At 41.2% G+C, this 22,420-nt stretch overlaps 3 protein-coding genes across 3 annotated transcripts in view; 1 reads left to right on the top strand and 2 right to left on the bottom strand.

Moving 5' to 3' along the window:
• Positions 1-7,705, bottom strand: part of camk1da (calcium/calmodulin-dependent protein kinase 1Da) — a 64,952-nt gene extending 57,247 nt beyond the window's left edge. The window contains exons 1-2 of the mRNA XM_056367584.1: positions 7,573-7,705; positions 7,336-7,471 (exon numbers count right to left, since the gene is read on the bottom strand). Coding sequence (XP_056223559.1) covers positions 7,336-7,433 — 98 coding nt within the window. The 5' untranslated portion in view covers positions 7,434-7,471; positions 7,573-7,705. The remainder of the gene's footprint in view (positions 1-7,335; positions 7,472-7,572) is intronic.
• Positions 7,706-11,142: 3,437 nt separating this feature from the next.
• Positions 11,143-17,841, bottom strand: cdc123 (cell division cycle 123 homolog (S. cerevisiae)). Its single transcript, XM_056368159.1, has 13 exons — positions 17,623-17,841; positions 17,262-17,333; positions 16,768-16,831; positions 16,135-16,167; positions 15,799-15,894; positions 15,504-15,610; positions 13,896-13,947; positions 13,614-13,689; positions 13,229-13,351; positions 12,913-12,941; positions 12,631-12,735; positions 12,380-12,517; positions 11,143-12,074 (listed from the first exon to the last, which is right to left on the bottom strand). Exons 1-13 carry the CDS (start codon positions 17,694-17,696, stop codon positions 12,009-12,011), a joined length of 1,035 nt encoding a protein of 344 aa, XP_056224134.1. The 5' UTR covers positions 17,697-17,841; the 3' UTR covers positions 11,143-12,008.
• A 497-nt stretch (positions 17,842-18,338) lies between these two features.
• On the top strand, positions 18,339-22,163 carry nudt5 (nudix (nucleoside diphosphate linked moiety X)-type motif 5). Its single transcript, XM_056367686.1, has 10 exons — positions 18,339-18,392; positions 18,724-18,797; positions 19,519-19,586; positions 19,672-19,724; positions 19,804-19,911; positions 20,109-20,204; positions 20,404-20,505; positions 20,621-20,629; positions 20,721-20,774; positions 20,880-22,163. Exons 2-10 carry the CDS (start codon positions 18,741-18,743, stop codon positions 20,987-20,989), a joined length of 657 nt encoding a protein of 218 aa, XP_056223661.1. The 5' UTR covers positions 18,339-18,392; positions 18,724-18,740; the 3' UTR covers positions 20,990-22,163.
• The last annotated feature ends 257 nt before the right edge of the window (positions 22,164-22,420 follow it).

Genomic DNA, 22,420 nt, shown 5'->3' with positions numbered 1-22,420 from the left:
TTTTCTCAGAACTTTAATCCACATTGTTCCTTAGTTACTCATGAATAATTCATGATAGGGACTTTCCTTTAACTGATTCTCTTGGCTACTTGGGGGCATGTTTTTGGAGTCAGGTTTGCGGCCACCTGATAAATTCAAGTCCATATTCAACATATTATTCTCCTCTGGTTATGCTCCTCTCTGCTGAGCTATAATACATTTATTCAGGCACAAATTACCGCATCATGTCCTCTGCTGACTTCTAATCATGTTTTGAGAGGTCAACAGCCTGCAGGAAAGAGTCTACTGACCCACAACACCCTGTCGTCCTTCATCACTAAAATAGGGTCGCCCAGCACCTGCTAAATTCATCACAACAAGCGCTTGTGTCCCAGCAGGCTGTATCCGTGATCTCCCTCCCGGACGGCAGATGTTGTTGTCGAGACCCTTCAGGATTGCGCAACAGGACTGAAAAAAAAAAAATCCTGCAGCAGAAACTAACTGAAGCATTACCGCCGAGTATCCCATAATACCTGCATTAGTTTTGCCCTCCTGCAAAGTTCATGTACGTCTCTGTGTCTGCAGATCGAGTAAAAGAAAGAATGGGAAATGTCTTTTTGTGTGCGTATGTGCACTCGAGCGTAATATCTCTCATCTAGAACTCTCTTGGAGGAATTGTCGACGGGTCAGAAGGACGCAGCGTCTCGTCTCGCTCCCATCACTGACAAAGATGGAGTCACAGTGGGAGATCGGGGCAAGATGCCCCAAACTAACATGGAACGTGTGAAGTGTTTTTGATGCATAATGTCAAGCTTCACCGCTACCTGACTTTATTGCGTGCGACAAATGATCCAGCATGAAGTAAATGCAAAAAAGTGAAGAAGTGAAAGGGTAAAAGAAAAAAAAAAGTTTTAAATGTCAAATTCTGACTGTTAATCATAAAAATGAGTGTTAGAACATGGAAAATTAGCTGAGCTATTCACATTTAATGACTGAAATGACTTAATTCAAACTTTCTTCCACATCAATCCCATCAAGGGTTTCTCTGTATACCTTTTGGAACATGTGGCCGTGTTGACATACATGAACAGCAGCACAGCCGTGTGCACACTGTCGCTGTCAGACAGAGCCATGTGTGTCACAACAGCACAGGGACAACAGACTTTGAGCTCGGGGCCATTATAAGCTGGATGTGGTCGCTGAGAGGCTTAAAATAGAGCGCTGATCCGATAATGGACTAAAGTTTATGATCATTAATACTCAGAGGTCTGGACACACGTGTCAATCTGTGCAGAGAGATGATGGGAAACCACCCTCCCCCCACCCCACCCCCCACCCCCCCACACACACACACGTACACACACACACTTTCACATTAAATGCATTTAGTGATGAGGAAAATCCTGACAGCTGGTAAATGCGTGTTTTATTTGCTCCATGTGCAAAGAGAAAAAAGTGACTTTTCCCCTCTGTCGCTTTTAAATATCCTGCTCAGTGCGTGTGTGTGTGTGTGTGTGCATGTGTGTGCGTGTGTGTGGGCGGGTGTGTGACACGATTGCAGCTCAAATTTCGTAGCACTGAGATGCCAAACTGAGATCCATGTATTCAGCGTTGATCTGTGTTGAAATCCATTGTAACCAGAAGACAACAGCATCCACGTCAACAATGATGTCCATAACACCAGCATCACCGACAGAGTCGTCGCCAAAGCAACGATAGCAACAGCAGTACCACTGATGAGGACTCATTCTTAGTTTAATACAACTTGATCTCATTTTTGTAGCGTTGGCTAGAATTCACACTAGTGATGATGATAACAGTTGAAGGTCCTGAAAACATAGAGTTTTCTACAACAGCAGGGCCAGGAACACAAGCTGTGAGATTATCAGACATTTTTCAAAGAAACGTCCCGTTTCTCCAAATTTATCTGGAAAAAGAAAACAAATATAAACTGAACTGAAATATTTACAGACATTTTCTCGGTTCAGGTTTGACCTGTGGTGCTTTACCGTAGGTGTGTGCACAGCATTTCTCGCCTAAAGAGAGATTTTGGGTGTGTTCGAGTGATGCGCAGATAGCAGTGATATCCACAGGCACTGCGGTTCTAAAAATTAACACTCTGATTAACAGTGGATGGGCTGCGTGTGGGTGAAATAATATCTATTGTATGAGGAAAATATTAATATCATTCTCTAAAATGTGGACATATTTTAAGCTTTATTATTTAACTCAGACTGTGTTGGGACTCATTATGTTTTATTATTTATCTTGGGCAGCAGCAAAATGCTATCATGAGCATTTAAACTGTGTGTGTTCAGGAAGTAGCGGTGACATTCAGAACTGTTGTTTGAATGGATTAAAAATGTCAGACTGTGTTCAGACTATTGTAAAAAAAACCTGATGCCACTTGCATTTCACCAAAAAAAGAACCAAGAGAAAACTTTTACTGTAAATACAAGTTTGTTTGTTTAAAACCATCCTACTTCAGTGAATTATGTTTCCATATTATCATCTGTAATATCCCACAGAGAAATAATGATGTGTGATCGGGTGCGGTTCTCTAAATCGGGGGAAAATAGTTCATTTGTGTGGCTGGTGGGTGGATGATTTATGCATACATGTGGCTCTTGATGACATCAGATCCGATCAGCACATCATTAGTGTGTTCACTTTCAGTTTTTACGTCTGAATAAAGAACCAATCTGATCCAATCTGATCGTCTCACCGGTCACATTTCCTTCTACATCAGACTAGATTGTATTAATGTTCTTGTGGTCGTCAAACTATGAAAAGACCCGCGTTGAGCGTGGAGGTTCATTCTTGACCTAGGAAACAGTAGTTTGATAAAATCTTAACTCAATTCCGTCTTATTAGCTTTTTACCCCAAAGCTTTCAAATTGTCTTGCAGTCTTCATCAGTTTGCTCACTCGTCGTCACCTGTTATCATCTGTTAACCAACTGAGCTATCTCCATGGCAACTGAGCAAACTGAGATGCAGTTGAAAGCTCTGGGAAAAAAAAACAAAACAAAGAAGTCTGAAGTGAACTTGAGTTTGTCAAAATACACCCAAACTGTGATAGGTCAGAATTTTCATTTACATCAACATCAACAATTGATGAAGCTCAACTTCTAAACCATCAAAACAGCTGCCACAACAAATTCAACAGCAACATCCAAACAAAGATGAGCAACACAATATAAGCACTAAAAACTGCACCACCCACGTCGAAAACCACAACTTGTTGACAACAACGGCAACCAGAACGACACACGACAACAACAACACCGACAACTCCAAATTTAAACAACAGCAAATTCCAGCAACACCTACTCTGGTCGATGACATCATCCACCCAGTGTCATCAACAAAGAAAGAAAGAACAAAACAAACACCAATGACAACAGCAGCGGCCAATCACAGATCACTATGCAGAGAGAAAGACTGAAGAGATGGACAGGTGAACAGAGGATAAGCTTCACAAAAATGTGTGTACATATATTCAGATACACACACATACACATTATGGAAGTGTATCTAACAGTACTACACATTCACACACACACACACACACACACACACACACACACACACACACACACACACACACACACACACTGTGGGCTTCAGTCCATGAAGTTGGTTTTGTCACATAGCAAACAATCATCTTTAGTTCTATTTATAGGACGTTATTTATAACAGGGATAAAAGAAAAGAGTTTGAAATCGTCCACAGTCAGAACAGGAAGCTTGTTGGAGTTGAACACAGGGTCACACAGGGAGATATACGACGTGAAGAGGGAGATATGGAGAGACATAAAGACAGAGGAGGGGGGGGGGGTGGGGGGTTGGGCGGAGGGGGTGCTCTGCAGTCCCAGAAACAGTGGAGAGAACAGTGCCAGCTCCAGGGAAGTGGAGCATCAATTAAGGGCAGCGTGCCCTAGATGGCACGGTAACGTTCCCACAATGCATCACCGTCATCACCACCACTTCACTTTCTGTCTCTGTCTCGCAAACATACACTTTGTCTTTCTACAGGCCTCCTGTAACGACTGATATAACCTCATCTGGACATCCAACCTGAACCACGAGTCAAAAACCTGCAGCTGATCCAAAGTTTTAGTCGGGTAAAATTTGCTCACAAGGACAAGTTTTTTTGTTTTTTGTTTTGTACTTCTTGTTCGTACTGTGATCCCTCCTGCTGAGAACTGTCTACCTGTGCCTCACACACATACTGCCATACACACACACACACACACACACACACACACATACAAAGAACACACCCCTGTTGGTATTGAATTATTGAATAGTGAGCGACAGGGACACACACAGACTACACACCAGGAGAGGGTAATACGACGCTGAGGAGAGCCTCATGTACATGTCTGCAAACAGTCACGCACACACACACACGTCCTAAGACTGGTGTGATTAATCCAGTGTTAGGGGACAGAAAACGGTACGTCACACACTTAACGGTATTAAGACCCCGAACAGAATAGGTGTTTAAGTACACACACACACACACACACTGGCCAGTGGAGGCGAAGGTGACCCAGTGTGAGGAGACAAAACGTGATGGGTCAGTGTCAGATCTGTGACATCACATCCTGTCAGCACAGACTGCACACAATGTTTCTGCGTCAGCTCAAAAATGCTGACACAGAATCATCCAAACTGCAGGAGTGCTGCATTCACGTGCTCCTCGGACAGTCCCATTTGTTTCCCACAGTGTGTTCATGTGCTTTTAAATCAGAAACAAAATGGACGCTATGAAGATGCACTGTAGTTTATTGCTCACAGCATTAAAGCATCACGATGCTGTTTCCACTATTTGTGTTACTTATTATCAGAGTTACTGCTATTAATTAACTTTTCTAACTAATCCAGGTCATTCTACATAGACAGGTTACAACCTAATACCATATTACAAATTAGCAAAATATTGATTTGCAATACATGAATTTGAACCCATTTACTTTCGTCTTTCGTGTTTCTCTGTTCAACAACTCCACAAGTCGTGTATCAAAATTTTTGCAGACTTTCAAAGTTGTTGTTCCAACATAAGTGCGCGTTCACATGAATTTTCACGGTCGGAAAAACTAATTTTTCAGTTTATTCCGACACCATATGAATGAAGGGTAACATTAACGCTAAATTAAGCTTCAGTTTTCCCACGTGTGCTGCTGCACCTGAATACAACGCTGCTGTTGGTGAAGGTGACTTGCCCACCCTGCGAACACTGAACTCTGTAATGTCACTTTCTCATTGGCTGATCATCCAATCAGCTGGCACATCTCGGACAACAACACATCTTTGATTGGTTCCATGCTGCTGATTTTATTTCTGCTCTGTTTGATCAAAACTCTTGTGTTCCTTATTCAAGCACTGCAACCACCTCTCCTCTTCCTCCTCTCCCTCATCCCGCTTTTCCATGGTAATCGCGAATCATTCCTCCAGCCCACACACACACACACACACACACACACACACACACACACACACACACACACACACACACACACACACCCCACCCCACCTCCCCAGTCCCCTTTTCTGCTGATGCATCAGGTTCAAAGATCCGTCAGCAGCTCTGGTTAATGTGTGGCTGCAACATGGCCGACTCGGATCATTGAGTCCTGTACCAGTCTGCATCCAAAGTGTGTGTGTGTGTGTGTGTGTGTGTGTGTGTGAGTGTGTGTGTGTGTGTGTGTGTGTGTGTGTGTGTGTGTGTGTCTGAGCCAGCTAGATGTCCATCCTTCGTCATTACGCAACGTGACTGAACTTCCTTCTATTCAGGGGAAGTTTTCCTAATCCCTGCACAGTTAATCCCAATCTGCATCCGCCCCATGTGTCCCCCTCCAGGCTGCCGTCCAACCAGACGCAGCTCATTCCTCACAGCAGGAAAACAGACAGACGCTGACAGGGGCCGACTGTCAGAGCGTGTCGAATATTAATCACAGCATAAGAGATCAAGAGAAACACAACATGGGTCGCTATGAAAGTACTAGAGAAATACAGAACATATTACCACCCAACAGTAATGATGCTGTAAGCAGTTTGTATACAAACTGAAGTGCTATACCTTATGTGATGACAGTGTAAAGCTGTGATCAACAACCAGGGGAACCTGTACCCCAGGGGGAACTCCTGCAGTTACCAGGGTGTATAGGTAAAAACGGCTGGGTAGCTCAACTAATTTGAAAAAATAGAAATAACAATTTGATTTTTCCACATATTATGTCAGACGTTACACCTGAACACCACATTTTCCACTGGAGAGTGTAAAAATAGTTAGCAAGGATGAATGGCTGAAATACATACACAGCTAAAAGTACTGAATATAATTTACAATTCAAATAGTTCGAAAATATAAAATGGATAAATATAAAATAACTCAAAGTAAAAGATAAATAGTTGAAATAGTTAACTATAGAGAAAGAGTTGATATAATTAGCTAAAAGTAATGGATACAGGTTGAAACAGAGTTAAATTCATAGATAAGCACTGTTAGCTAATAGTAATGGATCAATGGTGCATGAACAGTTCAAAGAGATCAGTAAAAAGGATAAATTGAGAAGTATTCTTCACTAAAAAAGTAAGAGAAAATGGTAAACGGTTGAGATATTTAACTCGAAAAGTAACACATCGAATCTTTAGCTAATGGTAAAAGTAACGAATAACAAGTACACATAGTTAGCTAACTCTGAAAGTAACGGATAAATGACGAAAATAGCTAAAAAATAATGGCAATAGTTATAAAATCTAAATGAATGGATAGGCAGTTGAAGTTGTTAGCTAAAATAAATGAATAAATGGTTGAAATAGCTTAAAGTTTTGATAAATGGTTGGAAATTATTTAACTAAATTAACGGATAACAGTGATGTTGTTATAACGTCGTTGTGAACTGCCATGAGGAACCATTGGGGGACTAATTTCACTCAGCACAACAGACACATACAGGAATATTACAGAAACACTGTACTGTACAAATATGTTATTATTATTATTATTATTATTATAACAGTGATCCTGTAATAATAATATAATAGAAAACAAAACATTAGCCAGTGATGTGATTAAACCCCATCTGCCACAGACATCAAACATTATACTACAGTGAGACAGTAGAAGAAGAAACGTGTGAAACAATCCAGGTGTGTGAGGTCAGTACTAGGTACATTTTGAGTCCCTATGGTAATATCATTGTATTACTGTAACATTACCAATAAGTGCAGTAAGGACACTGTAAACTCACTATGGAGCCCCACATGTAGACTGAATCCCAGGGGGAATATTACTGGAATATAAGAGAGATGTCTGAGGTGAAGTTAGTCAAAGCCGCGTGTACTCACGTTCCCAGGACTTCTTTAAAATCAAATATTTTCTTGATGTCGTCGACTTGTTTTTTCCACGTCTCTCCCCTGCCGGTGTCTCCGTTCTCCCGAGCCATGGCGCTGCTTTACCGGCCCAAGTCCGACCGACACTGGGCTGCGGGAGGAGGGATGCGAAAAAAAAAGACAATAAAAACGGGAGAGTATTTTGAAAAAGGAGAATGAAGCCGAGCTGTGTGTAAGAGGTTTGGAGAGTACCGGTGGTCTGCGCTGCTGCTGCAGGACCATGTGAGTCCTCCTGCAGGTTACCGTGTCCCTGCTGCCTCCCTCCTCCTCTTCTTCTTTCTTTCTCCCTCCTCTCAACAGCCCCCCACCCCCCACTCCTCCTTTCTCCTCTCCGGCCGTCTGGACAGCAGCTGTCAAAAGCGCGACAAGCTAACACCACTTCCCCTGGGAACTTTCAGACTAAAAGCCTGTTGATTAACGCACTGTAGCAGCATGAGCGTGAAAACATTACATATTATTTATATTTGTTGTTTAGATGTTCCAATAATGACAATTAGGTGTATACATTACTACCGTTATTATTACCACTATAAGGACGAATAATATTAAATATATATACACAGTCCTAAAAGAACTTAATGTATTTTCAACTTCATATAAACATGAATTAAACAGAAAAATCAAAGCAAGACACCTGAAACAAAAAGCTTTTAATACACACATACACACACTCACATGCAATAAATAAAATAAAGTAAAATTAAATAAGCAAACCAAATACTAGAATGTTTGCTTTGTAATGGTTTAAGATATTTAACTGAGCTGTTTTTAATGTTTTCTGTAAAGTGTAAAGACTTCAAGTAGTTTTTAATTATTTTGTTGCTTTGAGATGATTTATGTTATTAGGGTTAGGGTTCAAACTAAAAATCAAAATCAAACCCAAATGCAAATTAATTTCACCAAAAGCAACAATTTCTCCTCATCAAACCCTCTATTTTTATTATTTAATCTAATACTTTCACAGTTAAGCCAATTTCATTACTTTAAGAAACAATTTCTTTCAATTGCTTTCATTTTGAAACCAATACCCCACAACTTCCTGTACTACCCTGGTTACGTATGTGCAGCTTGACGGCGGACCTGCTGCCACCTGCCACTCTCTAAACGCAGTTAATTGCTGTTGGTTTTTTTTTTTTTCGGGGTTTCCACTTCTCCACTCGCATTACCAGTTTAAAAGCCTCGTGTCCCCTTGTTAAGTCTCGCCCCTGAGAATATTTACTGTATAATTACCCAGAAACCGAGTCTTATTGTGGCAGTGCGTGTTGTAGCAGTAAAGGCAGCTGATGGGATGCTGCTCCTGCATCCTGTCCGACACAGAGAGGTGTGTAGGAGTCTGGTCAGGACGTGGCAGCAGGAGCTAAATTCGCAATGCGCCAACTTGCTGACAACAACCATCATGCAACTGTCAAAGGGATCCCCGAAGGCGTGTGCGTGGATCAGCGCGGCCACCCGGGGATCAGCAGTGACCCCCGGCTGCATCTGCATGTTCACCGCGGTTTAACCGGCCCGCATAATACCTGGATTACAAAGTTTCAGTTTGCAGAGGAACACTGATCCTCCGGACTGACAGCTGCAGGGGCTGAGGTCAGCTCAGGCCGGTTACTGGCCACAACACACGAACACACACACACAACCCGACTTCTGCCCTTATTATGTGTGTGTAATACTGTAGGGAGACACAGACAGGAGGAGGGAGGGGGAGGTGGACGACAATGTGTTGCAGCCTCAGCTGCTCATGAGTATTCCGGCTGCAAACTACTGCAGCTCTTCCTCAGCAGCAACGGAGGAAAACTCCTCTCCCACCTCCCCTCATCCGTCTTCCCCCTTCCCTCCCTCTCCCCCTCCCCCTTTACTCTGAGTCAGCAAATCTGACCCTCCCTCCCTACCCCCTGATGAAAGATGATTACCCCATTTGCAGAGAGGGGAGGAGAGGAGGGCTTTAAAGAGATGGTTTAAGAGAGGATGATAGTGGGGGGAGAGGAAGGGGGAGACTTCATGCTTGCAGCTTAAACACAGCCATAAATTGTAGTTGTGCACACATGCAGAAATGATTTCACTGGCTGGGTTAATAAGTGGAGCCAGAGAACCAATGAAGGACTTTTCAGTATGGCTGAGAAACTGATATCCATTTGTCTTCTCACATCAAAAGTTATAGTTTTTTAGAGTGTGCAGATTTCTTTGTCTGACACTTGAGCCATCGTCAATGTTATTAACAATATGTGCTTTTCCTACAGGTGGAAATGTCTGCTGTGGGAAAGGCTAATTAGATAACTATCCCCAAGGAAGAAATAATGTCACTGGTTGAATTAAACGTCAGTGGGAGGTAGAGAAGAAGTTATTTTTCTAAGTTTAATTTAGCTAATGAAGACACTCTGTCAACTGGCTCTCTCCTCTGTGATGTGTCATCTTTTCCAGTGCTTAAAGGCTAACATCTTTTAACTTCGTAGACTGAGCTTCTGTGGCGCCGCACAAAGATTTTAGTCAAATGAGACCATTTTTTTAATCCCTAAGAAGCTTTTTTCAGGCTGAAATATATCTTTGATCTACATTCAAGGTAACTAAGCAAATTTACCTTGGATCAGCATCAACTGATTTGTTGGCCATTTCAGGGGAAGCGCAAAGAGTTAGGGTTATTGTATCTCTTATTACATTATTATAAAAAACAGCTGACTGAAGTTGACGCCGATGAGAAATGTAAGACTCAACCAAGACAGAACAGCCGAGGGCCAGAAAACCAAAACAATTAGCTGAAAGATGCTAAACGCTCAGTAGAGCTGAGAAGACACGCAGAGTAGTGATAATCCTTGCACCTTTGTCACTATGAGCGACGATCCATTTGTTAATATAAAAATATTGATGATAGCAGCTTTAAGTTGCATTAAAATACACTCAGTTGCCAGTTTATTAGGTACATATAGCTAAAACGAATGCAGCCTAATTCACCAGCCCTGCAGTGAATTGTACTGCATTATACTGAGAAGCACTTCTAGTATTTTGTCCACTAAATATTAGACACACTTTTGCAATATAGTTGGGGGTTTGGATTAGTTGGATTTACAGTGGATTAAACTGCATTAGTTTTAGGGAGGTGTAGCAAATAAACCAGCGACTACTTCTACCTCTTTTCAAGCAAACTAAATGTGCTACATAATGCTTTCTCTCATTGTTTATATAATAATCATAATAATAATAATTATGATTATTTTCTTGGCTTCAGACTGGAGATCATCATTGATCTACCTTTGAATCTACACTTACACCACCAAAGAAAAAACCTGCAACAAGCATCAGGCTCAATAACATGCAGACGTTTTCACATCTTTGGTCGGATGTTGATGTTTGCCTTTAACTCCACAAACCCTGTGCGCAGATATCAGCAGTGATGCTCATCCTCCACCGCAGGTCAAGCCAGGACACCACCTACAGGTCTGGATGGTTTGTTTACAGCCAGACTTCATTTTCATAATGGTGATTAATGTGAAACATTCCCCACAATATGTGCATTGTATACCGTTTTCCCGTCCACAGCGTTTCACCCGGGGAGTTGTAACTCTCACCACCAGCTCTTTCCATCTCCCTGTAATTGCTCAGTCCTCTGAAGGAAGAGGAAAAAAAAAAAAAAAAAAACCAAAAAGACAAAATGAAGTGCCCTGCGTCGTGCATGCACAGCTCATTTAGCTCCAGGCGTAATGAGAGCTTACGTAAAAGCACAATCAATTTCTAATGTGCTCGTTTACAGCACCCACCAGACTGACAGCCGAGTCAATACACGACAAGAAATTTAATGGCGTTTTTTTGGAGCAGCAGTCTACAGCGATGCATGATGGAAAAACAGGAGTTGAAAAGAGGGCCCGGAGTGTCTCAGAGCAAACGAGTGTGTCAACACTGCTCAGAGGAAATTGGCAGGGGGAGATGGAGGAGCAGGGAAGGCTGGGAAGAAAAATGAAAGGTGACTCAGTGATGAACGGCTTTAGTGTTAAATGAAGACGTCTGTCACAGCCTCGTAAGACACAAACACAGAGTACAATGAACAGTGTGTGTGTGTGTGGACTAGTTCATTTTAAATCCAGACACTGTTTGGACTGAAATTAGATACATAAACTAATATACAGACTTATTTTTAAGTATAAAAGCAGGCATTCTTTACAGTGTTGGAGAATACACACCCACCCTGCAGTAACATAATGTTTCTACTCATAAAAAAAAAAAAAAAATCATTTCACCAAATCTGAAATAACAAGACTATTCGACACTGCAGAGGCCTCCCTCCCCCTCCCTCCCTCTCACAGAGCCATTACGACTGGCAACACGGCTCTCAGCGGTGTCGCAGGCGGAGAACAAGTGCACAGAAAATGAATCCCTAAAAGAGCCGTTTTAACACGATCCTTTAATTTAACATGTTCCATTAAACTAAGGCGAGAGAGCCATTCGAGAAACCCCGGGTACACGGCGTACCGTTTACCGGGAGAGCGCGAGAGAAAACCAGGCAGAAAGAAAAAAAGAAAAAAAGAAAAAAGAAATAAAAGAAGCTCAGACAGGACAGAGGGTGAAGAGTCACTTCATGCTGAAAACATTATACGGAGGACTGTTGACACTAGCAGCTATTCTTCTGTTTCAGGGGATGCGTGTCACTGTGGAGCGTTCTCCTCTTCTTCGTCCTCTTCCTCCTCAGACTCTTCCTGCTGGCTTTTCTTCTGTGGAAAGATGACAGCAAAGGAAACGTTAAGAGAAACCCTCTATCAGAATAGATTCTACTTCTAACCATGTTTGGGGGCTGAACTAGATCTGCTCATCTGCACGGCAACTGTTAGCTTAATGCTCAAAAATGTGTGAGATGTCAAAACAGTAAATAAGTCTCTTGACATTTTTCTCATTTATTTGAGCAGCTGAACGATCAGCAAGCAGGATCTGAAACCTAGTTAAGAGGAGAAGGTGGCTACTCACTCCGCTACACTGAAGCCTGAAAGCCGGGTTTGTGAAGCTTGTTTGAACGTCCTACCAGTTTGAGGAAGTCGATGAGTTTGTAGGCGTCCTCTCCCGTAGAGAGGTCCACAAAGTCCCGCGGGATCCTGTAGCTCAGACAGGGGCTGGGCTGCACCGTCACGTCGCTGGCGGTGCAGCGGAACGCCGGGCCCTCCTGCACACACGTACCGACACCGCACGTGTTAAATGATTACAGCTGAGGCCTCTGTCCACGTCCCAGACGGAGTGTCAAATAATATAAATCTGCTGTAAGAAAACATGGCTGACCTGCTGGTGGGCGGTTTCTCCTCCACACGTCAGCTCCTCCCAGCTGAACAGCAGTGAGTCAGTCACCTCTCCGAACGGGTTCAGGTCGATCAGCCACACCCTCCCCTGCAACACACACACACACACACACACACACACACACACAACACACACACACACACACACACACACCACACACACACACACACACACACACGGGTTTACACACATAAATGAGTGTAAACCTGTCTGCAAGGTGCATGTTTGGAAACGTTCTGTATCAGACTTCAGTAGTATGCTCACCTGGCTGTCTCTGTAGACGTCAAACACAACTGCAAAACAGAAAAAAAAAAACTAGATAAACCGCAACACCTGCAGTAATTTGACATTTAAATGACTCTATCAGCTTGTTCCACAAAGTAAAAAAACTGTCAGGAAGTAAGAAACTGTTACTGCTACCTGAAATTAAATTTTTAAATCACAATTAAGTGAAAAATGACTCGCCGCGTTCGATCAATCTTTCCCCTGCCTCATTAACGCTTAATATTTCATGACTTTAAAAAGTTAAATGGAGTGAAAAGAAGATGTGGAGAAAAAAAAAAAAAAAGATGGTGCTTACAATCTTCGTCCAGGAAGTTGTACTGGATGTGCTGGCTGAAGAACTCCTGTACGGCCTGACTGATCTGCTCCTCCTGCTTCAGGACGTGCTGGTAATACTGAGTGTAGTCTCTCTGGGAGATAGCTGAGAGATCACACAGACGCAGCTTCAGTCCAGCTCAAATTGAATTTTATAATTGTTTCTAAATTAGCCGGCTGAATATATGTACTGCTCAAACGTTATTTTATCACTGTTTTAAGGTTGTTTCTCTCCGGATACAACTTGTGATGTTAGAAGTGATAGAGATGTAATAGTGTCTTTGGTTAATTATTACTAATATCTTTTAATGAATGTGTTGAAGGCCAAGTAAAGACTGATGGTCAGAGTGCGAGCGGAGGGTTTTTACCGATCAGTTTGTTTTCTTTGACGAAGCAGCGAAACTCTCCACCAGGAATCAGCTCGCTCCACTTCCTCAGGACCAGCTGAGGACAGACGATAACACAGGTGAGAAAACACCTAGTGGTGTATGTTTGTGTGGAGACAAATACAAAATATCTATTGAGTTCCTGTAATGACATAAATATATTTTTTAAAAGTACATATAGTACATGGAGACAGTTTGGGACAATGTGTGCTAATGTCATATGTATAGTTTTTCTTTTGTTTTAAACATGAAGGTCAAAAATACCTCATAGTTGATGACTGGATCTGGGGAGTCCTGGTCACTACACTGAAGGAATCTGCAAACAGAAATGAATGAAGATTATAAATGCGAAGCAAAACCAAAAAGGGAAATGAATAAAATAAAATAAAAATAAAATGATCTGTAGCATCACCAGGGCACAATCAGTGCAACCACACTGCAGACAGCTCGGCTGCTGTGATGTTCTCAGAAAGTTTGAAATAGAAGTTTTAAAAAGTCCAACAAACATACATCACACTGTTTCCTCTATACACACACACACACACACACACACACACACACACACACACACACACACACACACACACACACACACACACACACAGCTTTCTGGAGGCTGTGCACTGCAGTTAACCACTGGCTGCATTAAATGTTTGTCATGCAGAGCCGAGAGGTGCGAGACATAAATTTACATCACGGCAACGTCTCCAGCCACCGCTTGCATTAAACTGCACGTTCCAATCAGCCTGTGCACAGCGAGAGAACCCGGCCCGTTTTTTGGTCTTGGTTGTCAAATACAGTCTCTTCGTAAAGTGTTCAGAACCCTTGTTTTGTAAATGTAATTTTAAATGGATAAAATTGCTATTTTTGCACATCAACCTATTAGGTAAGTCCTCAGACTTTGTAGAAGCCTGTTTGGCAGCTTTTACAGTTTCAGGTCTTCTTGGTGAGTCTCCTCCAGCTTTGCGCACCTGGAGTTGGGCAGTTTATCTCATTCTTCCTGACAGATCCTCTCAAACTCTGTCAGATTGGATGGGAAGCATCTGTAAACTGCCACCTTCAGGTGTCTCCACAGATGATCTGTGGGGTCTGGTTCATTGCCAAGCTGAAGGGTGAACCGTCGCCCCAGTTTCGGCTCACTCAAGGCTGTCGTCCTTCTGACAGGTTCTCCATCTCTGCGACGGATTTGTGGAGGACGGAGGCTCTGTTAGAGTGACTGTTGGGTTCTTGGTCTCCTCCCTGACCAAGACCCTTCTTGCTCAGTTACTCAGCTGATTCTAGTCCTGGTCCCAGACTTCTTCCATTTCACAGTTATTGAGGCCACTGTGCTCCTGGGAACACTCAGAGCTTTAGAAATGGTTTTATACCCTTGACCTGATCTATGCCTTGTCACAATTTTATTGCAGAGGTCTACAGAGAGTTCCTTAGACTTCATGGCTTAATTTTTGTCCTGACATGCAGAGTGAATTGTGAGCCCTTATATACACGCAAGTGTGAGCCTTTCTAAACAATGGCTCATCAATTCAATATCCCATAGATGGACTCCAGTCAAGTTTTCAACACAGCTGAAGGATAATTCAAGCAAACAGGAAGCAGCTGACCAGTTTGCCGTTTTTGATTTCAAAAAACATGTTTTCCATTTGTCATTATGGATTATTGAGTTTAGATTTATAGGCAAAAACAGTCATTTTATCTTCCACAGAGTAAAGTGCAAAAAGTGAAGGGGTCTGAACACTTTCTGAAGCCGCTGTCAAGGAAAAACAAGCCCAGGAGTTTGTGTGTGTGTGTGTGTGTGTGTGTGTGTGTGTGTTGTGTGTGTGTGTGTGTGTGTGTGTGTGTATGTGTGTGTCGATGCGGGACAGCGAGGCTTACGGCTGAGTGAGGTCGTGGGTGATGAAGTCTGAACTTTTGAAGAGCAGAAATATATCACTGAGGCTGTGACACTGCAGGGAACTGTTCAGAGCAATCCAGTTAGCATCCTGGAGGAGAGACACACACACACACACAAACACACACACATTAAGTTAAGCCTCAGTCCTTAATGTTGGCAGTGGTACAAGAAGTTCTTATTCTTCAATGTACTGAAATGTGCAACAGATAACTTTCTCATGATACAAATTACAAAAAAACACACACAGTGGGGTCTAAGAGTCTGGCACTGACTCACCCGTGGAGCGCTCCAGTTGAGTTTAGGAAAGACACGCCCACCCAGGGCATTTATGGCCTCCAGCACTTTAGAGGTGAATTCTGGGAACTCGGGAGCCTGGCAGACACAGTCATCACTGCATTACTAAATTATATACATGCCACAAGCAAGGGAGGTTACATGATACACACTTGTTTCAATGACTGAGGGCAGTGATGCACTATAAAAAGTGAAGAGGAAGACTTCAGACCTGTGCAAATGTAAGTGCAATATTTTATCAAGTTGGAAATGAATTCAACATATGTATTGGGTCTTAAGCAATTTAGCATTTTAGCAAGAAACTGTTGATGTTCTTACTGTGACAGTGGTGGTTGTCTCATCATCTGACCACTGGAGGGGAGCAGAGAACAAGACACAGGACTAAACTGTTAATCTGCAGTTCCTCTGAGGTCATGTGTCCACCAGCTAAATTAGTTATATAACAAGAAATTTCATGAAAAACATGATGACATTCCTCCGTATTAAATGAACATAAACGGACAGGAAAACTTCACAGAGGACATTAGATAGATTTTAAATGTATTTAATGATTTGATTAGTCACAAATGTTTCATTGTAAATGAACTCTTTATCTCAAGGTTTCTGTCTGGGAACTGTCCATTTCAGTCAACAAAAAGGTTCAATTCGAAGTTAATAATTATCTGTATCAGTCAATAATCACGGTTTCAGCTTTGGTCTTTCAACACATTCTATCGGATATTTAAAGTACACAGACAGTTGTATAAATAAAAGACAACTGACAAAGGGTTGTCCAAAATTATGTTGAAAACGTCATGCTTTTTAGTTAAAGAGTGAAACGTTCTTTTATAATCATGAATTGGAGAAAGACTGACCAATTTCCTTAAAAAAAATGAAAAATTATGACACAGGATAAACACTAAAAAAAGAGCCTCTAGGTGGACAAACAAGACTTCATTTCTGTTGCTATACCTGAATGTCTTCCTCTGCATCCGAGTCGCTGTTGTTAGTTTGTGTCTGCTGTGTGTTGTGGTCACTGGAGAGAGGAGAAACCACAGAGATATACTGGTCAATTGAGCAGCTGCATTATGAACTAGACACAAATTAAACCCATTCACAGGACACAGAACAGCTCTGAGGATCATAGTGTCGACACTGTAAGATTAACAAACAGGTTGATCTGACAGAAACTGAAATAATCCTTACCAAACAGAGGGTCAACCCATAACATCACTCGCCTACTACAAACCACCCCACAGCATCTTTAAATTGATACTACTCAAACACAGCATGATTTCCCCACCCACATGAAAACACACAAGCCTATTTGGGATCCGTGCAGAAATATTTAATATATGTAAGCTAAGCTATTTTTGTATTTACACACATCGGTAACATTTGGTCATCTTTGGTCATTCTAACAATGGCAACATGAACATAGTATGTGTTTGTGTGTGGCCTCATACCTCCCAGAGACTACCAGTGTCCCATCGTCCAGTAAATAGTCTATTACATTCTGAGGCAGTGGGAGAATCAGGCTGAAGAAAAAGAAAAATGATTATTCCAAGTATAAACACATGTAAGTGCTAAAATCAACAGAGGTGCAAGGAAAAGGGAGGTCGAAAGAAACTGGCATGAACAGAATTTAAGTACAGTTATTTAGTACTAAACACGATGAAGATGAAGACAGGCAGTCAGATAGAGATGGCAGCTATCTGTTTCTGCTGCTAGCTAACGTTAGCTGCTCATTAGCTTGTGTTTCACTGCATCAACTATGAAAATATTTCCTCCTGGATTGCTGAACAACAGACAACGACTGCTATTTACCTTTTAATCGTATGTTTCTTGAATATCGGATACCAAACCGAAAACTGACAGTTGACAACTTGCTCCTTCTTCATGCTGCAATATCCTGTAATGGAAAAGTGTCCATCAGTAAGTATCGTCCGAACCCATCGTATTTTGCTGAGGCTCTGGGCAGCATTTTCATTCAACGCCTTGAAATTCTGAGCCAATATTTGCACTCCTATTAATTATGTTTAATTTACACTTGTAAACAGCCAAGAAAATTATTTTTATTGCTGGAATTTTGTGATAAAATTTAGCTTTCAGACGGGGAGGTCTTTCTGAGGTGCACATGTGGGCGTGGTCGAAGTAAAACCCGCTGACTTGCGGCATAGATCGTTTATTGGAAAGAATTGTCACTCAATACCTTAAAAACTACAAGCGTAACTTTAATTTTCAAAAAACAAAATCTACAATGTAACATATTGAACATAGCTCATATTGCCATTAAACAGAATTAATATGAAGGCGGCACTGAGTTTGAATGGATTAATTTGCTCTCAACTAACTATAGTTACTTATTTATTGTAAAAAAAATTGTTTTTACTCATATAAAACAAATGTAGTTAAGCGAATAGTCGCTGAATGTATTGAATAAATAAATTTTAGAAATTACTCCAAAAACATTAATTATTCAATGTATCGCAAAAATGGTCTCGGGGACGTTTGCTGTCACCGGAAGTGGTAGCAGAGTGACACCTCTATACTTCTGTACGATCTCAATTACTACTTACACACGGTTGGGATTTCACGTGAGTTAAGTTTAGTTTTATTCCATTTTACATGGTTGTTTAAAGTTGAAAATAGACGAGCTATGAACCCCTATTGCGTCGTAAAGTGTGAAGCAGCGAGCAAACGTCAAATGAATAAAGAAACAAGCAGAAAAAGCTAAATGTGGAAATGTAACGGTCGTTGTTGAACTGTAGCAGCTAATTGAGCAACTCATGATCAGAAACGTCTCGTATCGACTTTACTTAAGATGTGGTTATAACCCTGCATGTTGACTGAATTGTCATTTGAGCTTGTAGTGGAGCTTGTATTCCGATTGAAAGTTTTCTAACTCGTCTTTTCATCCATTTTCAGTTGTCCAGATATTGACAATGAGCAACTCTGAGGAACCCAACGTGACTACAGCTCCACACATAGTGAAAGAGGAGGTACGTCTGTTTGAAGCCTGTGATGTCACCTGTAGTGAGGCTATGATGTACAGTAGACCTGCTAATGCTAATTTGATACAGCCACACGGCAAAAGTAAACGTGTTTCTAACATTCAGACTCCATTAGTGGTGGACTCACTCCAGCATTACCACAAAGCTGAATCAACACCTATTTATAACTTGTTTATTGGGTTTTGCAAAAACATAAAATTGAGTCATCAGAACATTTACAAAATGGACATAAATATATAGTTATATTTGGATTTGAGTTATTATAGGTGATAATTAACAAATTGCTAAACACCAGAAAACGAAAATAGACAAACAGACCAACAAACTGCAAAATACACACACCAAAATAAAGAAAACTAAAACAAAAACAATCTAATGGTAAACTGTGCCACTTTAATTTTGTATTTATATATATATATATATATGTATATATATATATACACACACACACACTAATATGGGATAGAAAAGTTTGCAATAGACTATAATTGACCATAACTGTAAAACACACCATGTTACAATCAATATTCAAAATATTCTTTCCCAAATGTGTTTCACTTTAACCTGTCAGAGAATATAAAGGTTAAATCCTACACAAAGTTCCTTTAATTGAGCTGTTTAGCTGTAATGTGTTGTGATTACAAAGCAACACTGGATACCTCTCAGATCATCTCAGCTCACTGTGTCCATGCTGCTCTTTCTGTTCCAGCTCATGGCAGCAGGGAAATGGGTGAAACTGGAGAAAACGACATACGTGGACCCAGCTGGAAACACCAGGTACTGTTCTGTCACTCACTAACCCGGCTTCAAAATCCCACAATCTTCCTCTGTGCTGCTTTCAGTCCCTGTTTTCATCCACTAGAACCTGGGAGACTGTGAAGAGGACAACAAGGCAAACCAACACAGAAGCAGATGGTGAGCATACCCATTTTTTTTCTCTGGTTGTTCAGCGTGTAATTCAGGGTGTTCAGAGTGTAACCCGATTTTCCTGCAGGTGTGGGAATCATCGCCCTCCTGAAACGGACACTCCATAAAGACTGTGTAGTGATGGTGAAGCAGTTTCGTCCTCCTCTGGGATGCTGCACTTTGGAGTTCCCTGCAGGTAAGAAAGTTCATCACTCACGATCATTGGCATTGATCTGATTGATTTGGCCTTTAGCAGAGATTTGGGGAAGACATGGGAAAGTTTCTTTGTTTGGACTTCCTCTTGTTGACTCAAAACAGACTGTGATCGGTGCTGTTGGAGATCGTGTTAGTAACTGATGCCAAGTTGTGGTTTCCTGTCTCTGCTGTGCTCAGGGTTGATCGACGACGGGGAAACTGCAGAAGTTGCTGCACTGAGGGAGCTGAAGGAAGAAACCGGCTACAAAGGGGAAGTAGTAGGAGTCACTCCAGGTATCATTACCCAGAGACACACTGGACACTTGATTGCATTAGTTGCCTGTATCTTATCTCTTGTATGTGTTGGAGAGGTTCAGGGATCCCATACTCACTTTTATCTAAGCGAACTAAAAAAGCAGCGGTGATAGATTTTGAAAGTTTGGGAGTGTGCATGAGTGTGTAGCGGTATGTGATGTTATTGCTGTGATTGTAGTGACCTGTCTGGACCCTGGGCTGTCTAACTGCACCACCCAAATCGTCCTGGTCAACATCAATGGAGACGAGGCGGGGAATATTAACCCGACACAACAGCTTGGTAAGAGGATGGGCAAGATCTCATATACATCTCATATGTACTGTATGAATATATTTGCCTGTAGCATACGATAAAAACATGTTGGATAATCTTCTTCTCTTGTGTTCTTCCACAGGTGATGGAGGTGAGTTGTTTATATGTTTTACTTTTTCTGAAATATTGTTCTTCCATTATAAAGCAGATTATCACACAAACCCTTTATCTTCTCTTTGCAGAATTCGTTGAAGTCATTCTTTTGCCTCTCGATGAATTCCAGACGAAAATAGATGGTGAGACGTCAGTTTGTTTCACAGTGAAATTATTACGAGAGCGATATGAGCGCGCAGACGGTCCAAAACGCACTAACATCACACTCGGCTTGTTTGCTCCTGCAGATCTGCTGAAGAAAGAGAAAATCGTGGTGGATTCTAAAGTTTACATCTTTGCCATGGGAATGGTTCAGGCCTTCTTCAAACCGAGGGAGCTCCCCGTCCTGAAGCAGTGAAGCAAAATGTCAGGGATGAGAATGGGAGGAAGAGATAGTGTTTTCTGTTGCACAGGGCTCCTACACAGGACTGGAACATTTGGAAATGTATTGAAACGGATGATTTCCAAATTCTAATAAGACACTGAATAAAGAATTACTTTTGCATTGTGGTTTTAGGCCCCTTGCAACCTCATATTTTAGTATTTGTGTCTATGAAGTGTAATGACCATCCATAAAGCAAAGTGGCAGTTAGAAAGCACAATGCAACTGTGTGTTTAGATCATAGTGAACACAAAATCTGGAAATCAAATTATGAAAAAGCCTTGGATATAGAAATTTAACCTATGAAGGAGCCCTGTTTACACTACATGTACTGGACCACTTGTTGCTCTCAGTATGGAGGTACTACAATACATTTCCTAGGGTGGAAACATACTCTGGTGGCCAAATTTCAGTTTGCACACTTAAAACAGAATTTGTTCCAGCCTTTAGTCTTGTATGCCTTAAGTGACTAACAGTCATTTCCAGGTTTTTTTTTATGAGATTAGAAGTCATATAATGGGATGCAGTTTATTGTGATTTTTATTTAGTGGTTGTAAAACATTCCTTCCATGTGCTAACATGATGTTTTTCTGACTATAGGAGAAAAAGAAAATCACCTCAAAACATTGATACTGTTAAAAACTGGCTGTGAGTGAAGTATGTTGCAACATTTGCCCCATTAGTTTGGTATATTCATCATTTTCTCTTGGATAACATCAGTGGTGAATACCAGGTCATACAGAAAGATCAGTCAATCAATCAATCAATCGAAAAAAAATCCGAAAGCACTGGACAAATAAATCACTCAAACAAATTTTGCCTAAAGGCATCCTGGGAGTTGAAGGAATTTGCTCATTAACATTAGAGAAAGTAAATGATCCATTAGTCACAATAACTCCTGCAATGTAATGTTAGTAACATACTTTGTCTATTAACAGTGTTAAGCAGCTGAGTTTTTTTTCTTCCGATGCCACTGTAATATATAACAGAGGTACTGTATTGATAAAAGCAGTTACTGATTAATATGAAATATTCAATGCTGTGCCTCCAACCTCATGATGGTGCAATTAACTGGATACTGATGTTGTACTTTCCCTAGAAACTAGAAATTACTGACCAATGAATAAATGTGATACTACCTTTGCTCTTACCGGAGTCTGGGCTTCTGTCTCAAACTGACCTGTCAGCAACTAAAGTGCTTTTTAAGGTGTATGTGCCTGAGCTGCTGTTGATGCACGTAATATGTTAGTAGTATATGACATAAGCAACTATAAATAGCTATGTAAGTGGCAATGCCCTGTTGTGATTTGGGATTTTTTAACAACAAACAACAAAAAAAATAAAAATAAAAGAAACATAATAGGTGCAAAAAAATATATTAAAAAAATCATAGATTTCAGAGTATTG

Source organism: Seriola aureovittata, chromosome 22, assembly GCF_021018895.1.
Source record: "Seriola aureovittata isolate HTS-2021-v1 ecotype China chromosome 22, ASM2101889v1, whole genome shotgun sequence".
In the NCBI taxonomy this organism is placed as follows: Eukaryota; Metazoa; Chordata; class Actinopteri; order Carangiformes; family Carangidae; genus Seriola; species Seriola aureovittata.
This window is presented reverse-complemented; position numbering and strand designations above follow the sequence as displayed.